We start from the raw sequence: 14,726 nt of genomic DNA on the forward strand, positions 1-14,726 counted from the left end.
ACACATTAAATAGGAATAGAAAATTAATAATAATAATAATAATAATAAAATAAAAATTATATATATATATATATATATATATATATATATATATATATATATATATACATACACACACACACACACACACACACACACACACAATAGGAATAGAAAAATGAGAATAATAGTAGTAAAAAATAATAATAATAATAATGGTAATATGTACACTATGAACACCTCAATGTATGTACAGATGAATACAAATATAAAAATATATACAAATGAGTAAAACCTCATTTATATACAGAAAAGTGATAAATGGATTATTGCACAGTTAACAATAGAGGGTGAGCAACAAATAATAATAAATGAATAAATGTTCATAATGCAGAATTATTGTGAATGTGTAGGTTGATTATGCAAAACAACTAGCAGTGCTACATTATGTTGTTTTTTGTATTAAAAAGTCTGACTGCTGTAGGGATAAAGGACCATGAGATAGCACTCTTTCTTGCACTGAGGATGCAGCAGTCTGCTGCTGAAGGAGCTGCTCAGGGACCCCAATGTCTCATACAAGGGGTGAGAGGAATTTCCCATGATAGACACCAGTTTAGCTAACATCCTCCTCTCCCCCACCACCTCTGTGCTGTCCAGAGGGCAGACCAGGACAGAGCTAGCCCTCTTAACCAGTTTGCTAAGACGTTTCCTGTCCCACTCTGTGCTCCAGACTCCCCAGGAAACTACTGCATAGAAGATAGCAGATGCTACCACAGTGTCATAAAAAGATTTTAGCAGGGTGCTGCACACACCAAAAGACCTCAGTCTCCTCAGCAGGTGGAGATGACTTCGGCCCTTTTTATACAGGACATCTGGGTTTATGGACCAGTCCAGTTTATTGTTGAGGTGAACACACAGGAATTTATGTCTCCACCCTCTTGATGTCAACACCCTGGATGTTCACCCGCGAAGACCGGGGTGGCCTCCTGTGGAGGTCGACTACCATCTCCTTTGTCTTGCTGGCGTTGAGGCAGAGGTGGTTTAACTAACACCAGTTGACAAAGTCAGCGATGACCTCCTGGAATTCCTGATCGTTCTCCTCTGATACTCGTCCAATGATCAGGTGTCCAAATACTTTTGGCCATATAGTGTACCTGAAGTCCTAGAACAAAAAAAAATCTAACACAAAATCAAATACAAAGACATTCTAGACAATTATGTGTTTCCAACTTTGTGACAACAATTTGAGGAAGGTCTACAATTGGGTTGGGTTAGTCAGGTGTCCACTAACTTTTGGTCATCTAGTGTTATTTTTGTTTGACTTGATGCCATTGATCTTATTTTGATAACACTGGTGAATGAGCTTGGAAGCGGAGGGCAATCTGGCCCTCTTGTGAATATGTGCCTACTTAAGCACCCTATGATATGTGTTCAAATGAATAGTGTGGATCTAAGTAAGGGTGTGAGTAGTGTTACTCTTGACTCGCCTCAGCAGACCTGTGTACTTTAAATTCCTACAAATTAAAGATGAGACAATGTGTATGTTAAGATTAATCAGTCAATCCCTTAATCCTGAAGTCAAAAAACAGCATTATTTTGTTTTAGCCAGCAGAGAATACGTTTTTAAATTATATTCAACCCTAACTAGTTAACATAATTGTGGGTTTTTTTTTTTTTTCCCCTGCAGAATGCCAGTGACTCATCAGTCTTTGACCAGCTCATGAGCTCCTTACACAAAAACAATGACGGAGAGCTGAGTTTCCTGGAATTCTGGCAGTTTATCGGCCAACTGTTTTTTAACAAATAGCTGCTGTTTCTATTATTCTGTTTTAAAGTGATTCCGAAATGATTTTTTTTTTTTAACAGCACGTTTTCTACCACAGAGAGACTCCTTTTAGGAAACTTAAAAAAAAAAACAAAAAAACACACACACACACACACACACACACACACACACACACACACACACACACAAAAACAACAAAAAAAAAAAAACAAAAAACTAACAATCCAGAGAACTTTTGAATTATTTTATAATCTTACATAACTATGTGCTAAGAGCTGTAGTTTAACATGATGGTCGACTGGTTCTGTAAGTCATTGTCTCATTAAATGCAAAGCACATGTCCCAGTTAAGTGTATTTTGGTATGTTGAATATTTTAAAAATGTAACTGCCCTTTGTATCACTCACGCTGGCTCACATTTTCACTGTGTGTCAGTGTGTAAGATATATATATATATATATATATATATATATATATATATATATATATATATATATATATATAATTTTTTCAATTTAAATCCACAGATTCCTTTTTCCAGGTGCATGTTTGAACACCAAAAGGCATGGCTGTGTAGAGTACCCTCCCTATATATGCAATATTGGGGGGGACCTGAACAATAACATACTGCCAGGGTGAAGTTATTATTAATATTGAGAAACTTCTTGACACACTTAAGGTGTGGTGCAGTGAGAATGGTCTCACCTTAGTTACAAATGAAACTTTTTGGTATAAACTTGACTTTACATGTTCCCACTTGCCACACACACACACACTAGACATGGAATGTGTACACAGCTTAGAGCACTGTATATGTGGCTTATGTGGAGAAAGGAATCATTACATTCATTTTTCACTTCATCAAAGATTTACATTTTTGACAAGTTGTAAGCTATTCTTTAAGAGTTGTTTGGTGCAATCCAACACTTTCAGATGCACGAATAGTTATAAGCTCCCATTCCTTTCTTCTCCTCCACCCCTGCTCTGAATGCGCACACGCCCAGTTATTTAGTGAAAAAAAAAAAAAAAAAAAAAAACCACTAGGAAAGACTTTGGGATTCACGAAAGAGACACTTAAGGGCGTTGTACACACTCCTAGTCAGAGCAAGGCAGTACTACAAAACTTCAGCTTACAGAATCGACAGTGAGTATTGAGTTTTAACTGATTTCTATGCTATTACTTTAGTCGTTTCCGTTATTGTGGAAGTTTGTCAAGTTAAAATGCTAAACACGCATGCGCGCGCGGCTTTAAAAAAGAAAGAGTAAAAAAATTTTTTTTTAAAAGTTTCAGTGAACGTGTTATAAACACGGTAGCGTTTATGATAACGAGCTTCCATGGCTTTCATTTTTAAACATTAATAGTACATGTGCGAGGCCGTGGTGTCGTGTCTTCAGGTGTCCGGTTCCTCAGCTCAGAAACGAGAGCTCTTCAGAGTGGAGAGGAGAAACAGAAAACCGCAGCTCTTTACTAATTCAGCGCTTTTTTTTTTCCTCCTAACCATCCGTGTGTGACAGCAAACTCGCTTTCCCCTTCGTTCTCTATGAAGATGTGTCCTAAAGGGATTCAAACAACTCTTACTCCCTGTACAGTTGAACTCCAGCACGTCCAGCTCTCATGTTCTTAAACACACTCCAGAGCTGAAGTTCCTCATTAGCTGGGTTCAGGGGACTTGAACGGCCATTTCGTTGGAGAATTAAAATGCACCGTAAAATGCAGAATCTAAATATTATATAGATGATCTTCACTAATACTAATAGTTATAGCTCTTCAGTAATTCAGTGCCTTTTCCTTGACCCACCCGAAGCCAATGTCCGTCTTCGTTCTCAAGAGAAAGGTGTGTTGTGGGGACCTGGATAACAGTACAGTCGTTTAACTGAGACTCGCCACTCAGTTTAGGCGTCTCTCTTCATTCTTCATTCCTGCAGATCTCCCACCCTGTAAAGTTCAACTCCAACACCCCTCCCAGGACTTCACTAGCTGGATCAGGAATTAAAAATTAGACCTGAAACTGACCTCAATGACTATTTAGTTGGATTGTATACAAAGTTGTACGAAAAGGAGTCTAAATCATAACTGTAACTTTCAAAACCGTTCATACAAGCTGATTCATGCAGATTGTATTCTACAGGAGCAATGCCAGGCAGACATGACTCACAATTGTCACTATATATATATATATATATATATATATATATATATATATATATATAAGTTATCATCCTTGTGATTACTGGATTTTATAAAAGGAAAATGTAAAACCCTCTTATAATTTATGTACAAAAAAGACACCACCACTTTTTGAGTGTTTGGGGAACTCCTACATGTCGTAACGATCCGAGTTAAGGGTGTGTGCTGAAAAGAAAAGGCAATTTAGATCAGAACAAAAATCAACAGAAACAGTTTGAAAAGTAGCATAGTTTTTAGACTCGCTCAGTCTCCAGAGCTGACGGATCTGAGGAGGACAGTTTATGACATGTGGCAAACATATAACAGATGTAAAGCATATTTGCCAAGCAGTCAGCGTTAGAAGCAATATGTGAGGAAGAATATGGGCGGGCTAAGGATCCACTTCAGAGGAGAATAGAGACAAAGGAGATGTAAACATTTGAACGAGTATAACTTTGTTTTTTTTCACCATTAATATCTTCAAATAAACTTGACTGTTGTGTTGTTTGTGATCGTGAAACATTTGAAATCCTAAAGCACTTCGCTTCTTCAAAGGGTTCTACTTGTAACACTCTTTAGTAACGAAGCACTCAGTTGTAATAATGTTCTACATACTGTAAAAGGTTCACTCGGAAGTACAACCGAAGAGCCGTCGTTAAGGGGTCATTCTTTTTCTAAGATTGCATCATTTAGATTGCTTTGTCTTCTTCATTATAAAATCTTAACGGTATCCTGGTGAATGGTGGATGTCCACCATCTAAAAAATTTAATAAAATATAATAAATATCCACCACAAGAAAATATAAATCTTAATATGGGTAGCCTGTTGGGCATGTTACATAATGTCACACAAATTTGAGCATGACTTTACATGTAGAGGACATATTTGAGATTAAGATTTGAGTTTTTAAACATATGGTAACCATATAATAATACTACACCCGGGTAAAAGATTTAAGTTTGGTAAAATCAAAAATATGGGTGTGATCTCTTCCAGGATGGAGTTAAATGTATGGTAAAAGCAATAAGATACGATAAGTACAATAGTGATATACTAGGACTCTTACTTTCAACTCCTGAATAAAAGGCATGAACTGTACTTAACTAAAATAACCATATTTACAGAAATAGTCAGAAAAACTAAATATCGGATTTTTAAAAAAATAAATAAAAATAAAATAGAGGTTGTAAACAGTCTCTGACAAAGAAATCAGTTTGTCTGACTTGCACAAGCAGTTGGTGCACCCTGGGAAAGTATTCAGCTTGCCAAAGAGGGCTTTCTGAAAGACAGGAAGGCTCTTCTAGCAAACCTGTTTCAATCGTATCAGGCCCAGCCCAGCTGAGCCCGCAGGTGTTTGTTCAGGCTAAACTAAGCTGCACTGCAGATCAGCCAAACCCATGAGGCATAGAGCTGGAGGAACAGGTCCTTTTGACTCCTCAACAATGACACTCATTCAAAAAGTGCAGCGTGTAAATTTATACTGTATGCGAATAATCCAACAATGAGTTTAGTGATATTACACTATGAGGTGTTGAAAATACATTGCCTTGCAAAATTTTCATAAGATGGGAGGGAGTTTTAAGCAAGGCATGATAAAACCCTGTAAACAGTAAAGTCGAGCTAAAAGTAATGTATTGCTTTGCAAAGAGCCAGACTTACGCTAAAAGAGATGCAATTGGAATACTTCATTTTACTAAGCCAAAGGGTGTGTTGTTAAATAGTGATGAGAATGAATCCAAATACACTCTTTTGAGGTTGTGTAACCCTTTAGATTATATGAGTGGTCATGTTTAGCAAAGTTGGCTTCTTTTTCTTCTTTATTCTTGTGTAAACTTTCTGGATGTATGACCTCCTACCTCTCCCAAGTCAAGCAGAAACCACTAAACCTTGTAGCCTGTAGCTTGTATTTCTGCCCATTCCTGCAGAGTACAATAGTTTGCATGTTTTTAAATAGAAGAAAAAATGAAAATGTAGATTATACGTTATTATTTATGCAAAGATTTTCCAGCAAATTTGTAACACTTCAAAACCTAAGTCAAAATTCAAATGAGCTTGTCTCCAGACCTGGTTTGGGAGGAGGAAAAAAAAAAGTGTATGGCATTTTACAAAATTATAGTATGTCAAGAATAATGTAATGATCGACCAAGCAATTATACCAGAATTAGAACAGACATATCGGCTACATTATTACAACTGGGAGGATACAGTGATGTTCAGGAGATACAACCTTCAGGGGAGGTTGGAGGCAGTTTATAATGGGAATAAAGATAAAGGGTGGGCATACAAATGAATAGAAAATATTTGTTTCACATTAAGAATGCAAGATGCAAACTTTATTTTCCTCACTATTAATATCTTAACGTGTGCTATTTGATAAGTTTATTGCTTAACACTAAATGTCTTATTGGTATAATGTAAATTTCTTTTTCATCGAGAATATACAATCTTTTGCACTAAACTGTATATGCATAATATAATGTTTACTAATCGTCACAGTGTTGTCCACACTAACGTGTACTGAGACCTTTAACACTTAAAGCAACTTACATTTTCAGCAACTTGAAGCTTCTCTATTATGGAAATAAGATGCGGGGTAATAAGACTCCAACAGCCATCGGTCATTCATCTGTTCACACACTGTTACAGTGCTTGTGGTTGTAAAACTGGATGCATATCATTCAATGGATTAAAACATTTTTAAATGAAAATCTACTTCACAAATGTTATGTTACACCAATGAGAACTGAAATGGTGTCTGTGACTGCTAGTTATTGGGACACCTTGAGGAGAAGGAAGGAAAAGCAGGTTACCACAGACAGAGGGAGGCAACGCAGACGAAAATTGGGTGCGCCACTAGGGGGGAGTCAAGGCACTTTAGTCCACTTCCAAACTAAATATATTTCAGTAGATTTTTTTTTCTTCCCATAGACATTTATTTAATGCTCCATTCATATTTTTAAGACATTTACATCCCTACTATACACCCATGAGAAAGATATACAACTTGGGGCCGGTCAAGGTCTGCTAAAAGGATTACCAAAACGTTTATCTAATGCTACTTTTCCGTAGCCCTCCTCTTCTGTTCCCTAATTCAACAATAGATTCTCTTATGGCAGGTATATGGACAAGTGGGATTCAGGAGACAGTCGTTTTAAAACAATTTTATTGCCACGCTGTTAATCTCAGGTCCAAATAACATGTAATATACATTTTAAAACCTAATCTCATGTTTAATGTGTTAATTAGAGAAATCAAAACGGGCCAATTAAACATATATGCTTTTTTTTTTTTTTAACAACCCCTTATTCCCAGGTTCTGTGAGCAGGTCCAGATTTAAATTCCTCAGTGTCAAAACCTTTCCTACTAGTTTCTGTACTTTTTCTGAATAATTTATAGTAGTTACTAAATAATATGCTTTAAAATAGATGACTGAATAATACAATGAGACTTCAGGGGCCTACACATATTAAGAGAGGGTGAATAAGTTCGGCTTGTTCAGAGTGCTTGGGTTACACTATCCATCTCACCACTTGTTCTTTTTGTTGGTCTGTAAGCTTTGTGGCCGAATTTAAAAGGTAAATGCTTTCATTACATTATAAGTAGTGTAACTGCTAATCACATCTGGAAGTGGTCAATCATCCTGATTAAGCAAACTGTCTTTGTCTGGCGTCGTCCCTGCTTCTGTATCCTCAGTAATTATTTAGAACTAAATGACACTTTGTAAATGTCCATTACAATGTGCATGACATCCAGTCACATCAAACAGCTAAGAAGTATGACACCACCTCAGATCCACATTGTGTAGGTTGTTTTCTTCGCATCTTTAAATAATGCACTCCAGGCTTGCTGATACGATCAGTGCCTGAGATGAGTCTAGTGTCTCTGGTTGCCTTCTTCTTTCTTTTTTACCCACTGACTGTGTGTTCGCTGACTCTAATTAGGTTAATAGAGGTGCAGCAGTAATTGGCAGGCACTGCTGTGTCGTGTTAATGTTAATCGCTCAGTGTTTGTCTTCATGCGTGACGTCTGTTAGGTGGAATTTTACCCCAAAGTTACTATAAGATTACTCCCTGCCGTGTGTCACACACAACACGTGTTGTTCAGCTAGGCCTACATGTGCATGTACATGTGCTTTGTGAGTATTGATAGATACAGTCCCCTCTGAAAGTATTGGAACGGCAAGGCCAATTCTTTTGTTTCTGCTGTACATTCAAGACATTTAGGACTGCGATCAAAAGAGAATTTCAGCCCTCATTTCCTGATATTTACATCTAGATGTGTTAAACAACTTAGAACATGGCAACTTTTGTTTGAACCCACCCACTTTTCAAGTGATCAAAAATATTGGAACACTTGACTTGGTGCCCAGGTGTAGCCTGTTAGATTGATTGTTTCAACAATTAATAGTGAATGTTTTACTCTTGGTTTATAGCCCTGGGTTTCACCTGTGAAGACTGAATTTGTAATGATTTTGAAGCTGAGAAAAGAGGGTAAATCGATCAGCAAGACTGCACATGCATTGGGCATAGCCAAAACAACAATTTGGAATGTCCTGGAAAAGAAAGAAACCACTGGTGTACTAGCAACCAGACATCAAAAAGTTTGGCCAAGGAAAAAAGCAGTAGTTGATGACAGAAACATTATGAGAACTGTGAGTAAAATCCCCAAAACAACATTCGGTGACATCAACAACCTCCACAGGGCAGGGGTGAAGGTAGTTCAAGAGCAGAAATATCGAGGCCATGCCACAAGATGCAAACCACTCATGAGCAGTAAGAATCAGAAAACCTGATTGGAATTTGCAAAGAAATCAAAGACGAGCCACAAAGATTCTGTAACCAAGATTAACCTCTACCAAAGTGAAGGAAATGCCAAAGTGTGGAGAAAGAAAGGATCTGCTCCTGATACAAAACCCACAAGCTCATTGGTCAAGCATGGTGGAGGTAGTGTCATGGCTTGGGCTTGCATGGCTGCTTCTGGAATGGCCTCACTCATCTCTATCGATGATGTAACTCGTGATGGTAGCAGCAGAACAATTTCAGAAGTGTACAGAAACATTCTGTCTGCCTAGGCATTTATCTGAAATTTATCCAATCTAATTTGGTGGAACGTCATTATGCAGCAAGACGATGATCCAAAACACACTGGAAAAGCATTACAAAAGAAAAACGCAAGTTTGTTGATCAAGCAAGGGAAATCCAACAAAATATTTTAACTTACTTTAACACGATCTCTTTCCATATTTTGCTCACCTAAAAATTTGGTGGTCTGCCTCCAAAGGTGCCATGTTCTAAGTTTTTTAACACATCTTGATGTAAATATTAGGAAATGAAAGCTGAAATTCTAATCTATTGTCCCACGTTCCTCTTTTGATCTCAAACCCAAATGTGTGTGTGTGTGTGTGTGTGTTTTAGAGGTAAGAAGTGAGCGTGGTTTGCTCTTTCCAAGGACGAATGCCAAACTAGGCAAAGTAAGTGTGTGTGTGTGTGTGTGTGTGTGTGTGTGTGTGTTTTGTCAGAAGTAGAGACAGTAACAGACAGGCAACAGGCAATCCCTCAAGTAACATGAGCTTATACCATGCCGGTGGCCCAAGAGGATAGAGTGTCTGTCCAAGATCACAGGTTCCTATTGTGTCTCAGTATGGACTCACTGAGCGTTTCTCCAACCTCCATGAGGCTTCTTAACTATTCTAGCATCACTGAACTCCTCCGGTCTCTCATTTTTCACATTCTAGCCTCCCTGCAGCCCTCTAATATCCAAAGCTAGTTACGTATGTCACTGTGGTTCTGTGAATCCACAGGGGTGGTGAGAATCACCTGAATACCTTCTTGCGCATGTGCAAACTCATGCCCAGACCTTCCACATAGACATGAAGTGATGTGTAATGCATTATTTGTAATAAATACTCCTGTCATACAGCTTTCCCTGGAACCCTCTCTCTGGGTCAGTGCTGGTTCTGAATGACAAGGAACCCTGGTCATTCATAGTCCCCCCCATTACATAACCCAACTGGCACCTGTCCTAATCACCAGAGGTGCTGAGAATCACAGAAATAACGTCCTGTACAGTGTCATGAAGAAACGACACACCTTAGGATTCAATGGAAAGGTGTTTGGCGTTGATCACAACACACATGCCACTGAGAGGTTAACTCTGTAGAACCTGGAGAAAGTGTAAGTTGACCCCCAGGTATCAGCAGAGAAGACTTCCTAGGGTGAAATGCATCTAAGTAATCCCCTTGAGGAGGAGAAACTTCTCGTAGCATACCATGTCATACGGGGCAAGAATGCTCTGCATCAGGTACAGGCACAGGTGAGCTGGTTGTGAATGCCAAATATTTCCATTTATTTGGGATAGCAGATCTGCTAGAGGAGGAAGTTACCAAGGTGTGCCAGCTACTAGGAAAAGTATCAGTTGGAGGGGCTCCCGAGTGGCGCAACAGAAAATTGTTTGCCTTGTAATTCAGGAGAGCACAATCTGAATCCTGACGTGCCACAGCCATTCGTGGACGGGAGTCCAAGAGAGCAAAATTGTGGAAACCATATTAGGGCCACAAATGTTGTGCAACAATGGGCAGAATCAGTGGTAGAGATGGAAAGGCATCCTGTCCCAGCAGGCTGTCCAGCTCTGCTATGGAAAACTAGAATCATTCAACCATTGTATAGTCTAGGTTGGTGAGTTGCTCTCTTTAACAATAAACATGGTTGGGCCTGCCTGAGCAGCTTCCGTGCGAGATTAAAAAGTGCAACCAATGTGACGATCTTTCCTGCTTAAACAATGGAACAGACTTAGCTCCTCTCAGCACATGGAGATGTTAGCTCCTATCACAAGCACTGCTAAACCTAATATTTCTTTTCATTTATAAAATGAAATGCAATGCTTACTTTTTATAGTCATAAATGACGAAGCATGAAGTTTTCATTCATTGTGGGTGTGGTTTGCTAACCCATTTCATTTGGTTTGTCTTTCTATACCTCTTTGCATATTCAACAAGAAATTGTTCAAGTACAATATTAATGTCTTTCAAAAATTGGTCAATAAATATGGTAATTCTAACGTGAAACAGACATCACATTGTACCATGATAGTACCAATATTTTTGGCCATACCTCCGTATTACTACTAGCTACACAGGACCTATTAGCTACTGTTATTAACTGGCTTCTATTCTTAGACACTAGCCTTCCCAGCCTTCCTATTACTCCTTTCTATCTTGCTGTAGTACCTTCTCCTAACTCCTAAAAGTCAGTGATCAGATTGATATCAAATATCGATCTAGATAGCCAGCACTCTAACTGTGACAGGTCTCAAAATTTCTGCAAATCACACTATGTGATTCTTTAAAATGTGAAGGTTTTTTTGTGAAGTGAAATGGGTTGAATTTAATGTAGACCACTTTTTTTTGTTGTTGTAAATATCCAGTCAGACATTCCCTTTCTTAGATATTATAGTGCAAACTCAGTATAGTTACCACAAACTAACTTATTACTGTCATGTTAACAAGGTGGAGACGGATGCAACTCAAAGTTAAAGGCTTTAATGAGAGGCAGGCAGACAAATCCAAATTGTGAGGCAACATCAATATCAATATCCAGAAACAGGCGAGGGTCAGGCGATCTACAAACATAAACTCGGCTAGGCAATGAGCAAAACGAGAAACAAGGAACGGGAAAGGAAGCCATGAAACACGGACAAAGAATGAAGGTTTGGTAAGGCCCTGGCGGCTAAACACAGAAACACAATACTTCGCGGGGAACAAAGATGCACGAGGGGTTTAAATACACAGATTCATCAGAGGAGGTAACAGGGAGCAGCTGGGAATGATTAGGACACAACCAATCATATGACATGGGTGGAGACAGGACATAAACCCAAACAAACACACGTGAAACACTAAGCACAGTGTCCAAAACCGGGAAGTGCCGCTGTCACGCTTCGGGCTGCTGAGCGCGTTGTTCACTCCGGCGCTCGGCACAAGGGGAAATCTCTGACAATTACCACTAATACAGTTGTAGTTTATAACATGTATCTCAAAACCAGGATCAGAGGTGTAAAATTAAGCATTACCACAACTAAAAACATCTGACCGAGCTGAAAAAAGAAAGCTCTACTTTAACCTCATATTTATCTAAAAATCTATTTGACTTTTCTGTTCCAATACTTATGCTTCCTACAGGTCAGTCACTGGTCTTGGTCAGTTTATATATTGCTTTTCTGTACTCCTGTTCTGTTTCCTCAGTCTACATTTTTCCCCCCTCTGTATTGCACTAGAGATGGAGTCTGCTATCAAGACCGTGGTTGGGCAGTTCGTGAGTTCGGCCCGTGGGAAAGAGAGTCTCAACAAGGACAGTTTCCAAAAGCTGGTCCAGCGTCAACTGGGGAACATCATGGCTGTAAGCTGGTCTCTTGTGTTCACACTACAGATTGGAAATTCAGTTCCTGGTAGATAAGTAATATAGAGCGTTGCGATCAACCTATAATTTACTCATTTGAGCTCATGAAAGCCATTAAATTAGCTGACTTGATGATGAGGTTAAAACACTACACCTTACAGATGGAGTCTGATATTCCTGGTCCACACTCTTCCTCATCATCCATATATCTCATTAATACTAGTCATGTAACACTATATCTCATACAAGGCCTTCTCAGCCACATTGAATCTTAAAGCTGTAAATATAAACTACCCAAGGTCTTCAACAATGCGACTAAAACAGGAATACTCCACGTCTTAATTCGATTTGTGTTTACTTCGAGTATGACTTTAGTCGGATTAAAGTCATCAGAAATCGCTGTTTACATGGTAGTTTCTTAATCAGAGTATCGTCTTAATCGGGTTAATATCGGATTACTGTTGTCCATGTAAACGTACTGAAGGTCTTATTACATTTAAAAAAATATAATATATAAATGAAGGTACAATTTTTTCCATACAAAATTGAATGTTCACATGTCTACAGCTACAAACTACATTGCACAGAATTTACAAACTACAAAAGCATGCTATGGTACATTCTGGTATTTAAGGACTGAAAACAAACCTGTTATTGCACATGTACCGGTTATTCTGTCAATTCGCCAAAAAAAACAAAAACGTCAACACTCGGGCATTTAGATCATTATTAGCATAGCTGACACTTTCATTTGGCTTTTTTTTTTTCCCCATTGTTGATATTTTAGGATTTTCTTTACGAGTTTACCATGCTACTGTATCAGCCAATCAGTGTCCATATTAATTCATGACACACCCTTATTGTGAATATTGCTCTTGAAACTCTGCTCTGCCCTAACAGTCATCTAAATGATTCCTCTGATCCATCTCAAGCTCCGTTCAGACATACTGGTCTTCTATCTCTATTGCTGATTCTCCTGACGTGTTTCTTAGCAATGCTAGTCTCCTAGCACTAATTTTAATGAGAACCATGGCATTTAGAAGTTACTAATTAATTCCCTTGCTTCTTTGACAAAGGACACAGATAGCTCATCGTCAGTAAAGGATATGATGCAAGGCCTGGACGAGAACCACGACGGGAAGGTCGGCTTCCAGGAGTACTTGACCCTGATCGGCTACTTGGCCAATTCACTGAGCGAAAGTAAAACTAAAACTCAGACCGCCACCAACTAAGACGTCAACATGCGACAGCTGACCGACTCCGCCTTTGTGTACTCCACTATTACTATCAACCTGGCAAAGCAAGCCCATTGTGTGTGCCATCAATATTTTTTATGCTTTTTTTTTTTTTATTCAACTGCCTAAATCAGTACTGACACGTCTACAATGATTATTAACACCTCGTCCTGTGGAGATTAAATGTTATCCAGTGTTCATTTACTACCCACTATATGCCAAAATGATGTACAGTGCTCTCAGCCATCACTCACAGTCTTATGAGAAATGCAGCATAGCTGGGCTGAGCATTGATGCTACAATGACTTTAAATATTGTTTTGTACTTTTGGAAATAAAAAGTTTGTTCACTCTGCTCAGTCAACTGTCTGAAATATGGGACCAAAATTCCTTTTTTTAAAATGATCTTTTCAGTGTGAATTATTAAAAAATTAACCCTGGCAAAATAATTTTTTTTTTTTTTTCAAATGATTGATATTATGATTCTTCAGGAGCAAATTATACTAGCATAACTACATTGAATATCCTTCATACTCTACTGTTACTCAGCTTTAAATGAAAATCTGGGATTCATTTATTGACTGAGAGTATATGAATTATACAATGTACATTGTAAATTGTTGTTTAAAAGCTTTTTTTTTTTGCTGCAATTTCAGCTAAATCTTCATTTTACACCCAACGTATATAGAAGAGAAAGCTGCTTTTATGCTACATCTAGACTAGTTCTTTGCAAAATAATATTCACGTAACGTTTGACCTTACAGTAAACACGGACATAATGATTATCAAGTTAGCATCAGCAATAAACCATTTATACAGTGGTTGGTGAGAATCCAGACAACTGTTGTATTACATAAATGTAATACCGGTCTTGCTATACATGAGTCATTTGCTCATTAGCATATGGAGACTTTACTTTGGCACATGCCCACACACATACACACACACACACACACAAAGACACGTATTGTATTTCAACAGGCTATGAATCCATGTCTTTTCTTGCAACCTGATACCTTCCGCCTTCACAATAAACAACTCTTTAATTAAACACCACCTCATCTGTGCAGTTTGTGTGTTTGGGTTGTGGTTTTACATCTTGGTGAGACTCAAATGTTGTGATCTTGTGGGGATATTTGACTTGAGTCCCATGAGGAAAGGGTGGGT

At 38.3% G+C, this 14,726-nt stretch overlaps 1 protein-coding gene across 1 annotated transcript; it reads left to right on the forward strand.

Moving 5' to 3' along the window:
• The first annotated feature begins 2,786 nt into the window (after positions 1-2,786).
• si:ch211-105c13.3 (uncharacterized protein LOC325758 homolog) lies at positions 2,787-14,615 on the forward strand. Its single transcript, XM_053624022.1, has 3 exons — positions 2,787-2,908; positions 12,204-12,325; positions 13,402-14,615. Exons 2-3 carry the CDS (start codon positions 12,206-12,208, stop codon positions 13,555-13,557), a joined length of 276 nt encoding a protein of 91 aa, XP_053479997.1. The 5' UTR covers positions 2,787-2,908; positions 12,204-12,205; the 3' UTR covers positions 13,558-14,615.
• Positions 14,616-14,726: the final 111 nt, after the last annotated feature.

Source organism: Ictalurus furcatus, chromosome 1, assembly GCF_023375685.1.
Source record: "Ictalurus furcatus strain D&B chromosome 1, Billie_1.0, whole genome shotgun sequence".
Lineage (NCBI taxonomy): Eukaryota > Metazoa > Chordata > Actinopteri > Siluriformes > Ictaluridae > Ictalurus > Ictalurus furcatus.

Excerpts from the sequence above, each read along its gene's own strand:
- si:ch211-105c13.3 (XM_053624022.1), top strand. The coding sequence starts at position 12,206 with ATGGAGTCTGCTATCAAGACCGTGGTTGGGCAGTTCGTGAGTTCGGCC. Across the intron at positions 12,326-13,401 it reads AACTGGGGAACATCATGGCT|GACACAGATAGCTCATCGTC; the intron begins GTAAGCTGGTCT and ends TCTTTGACAAAG.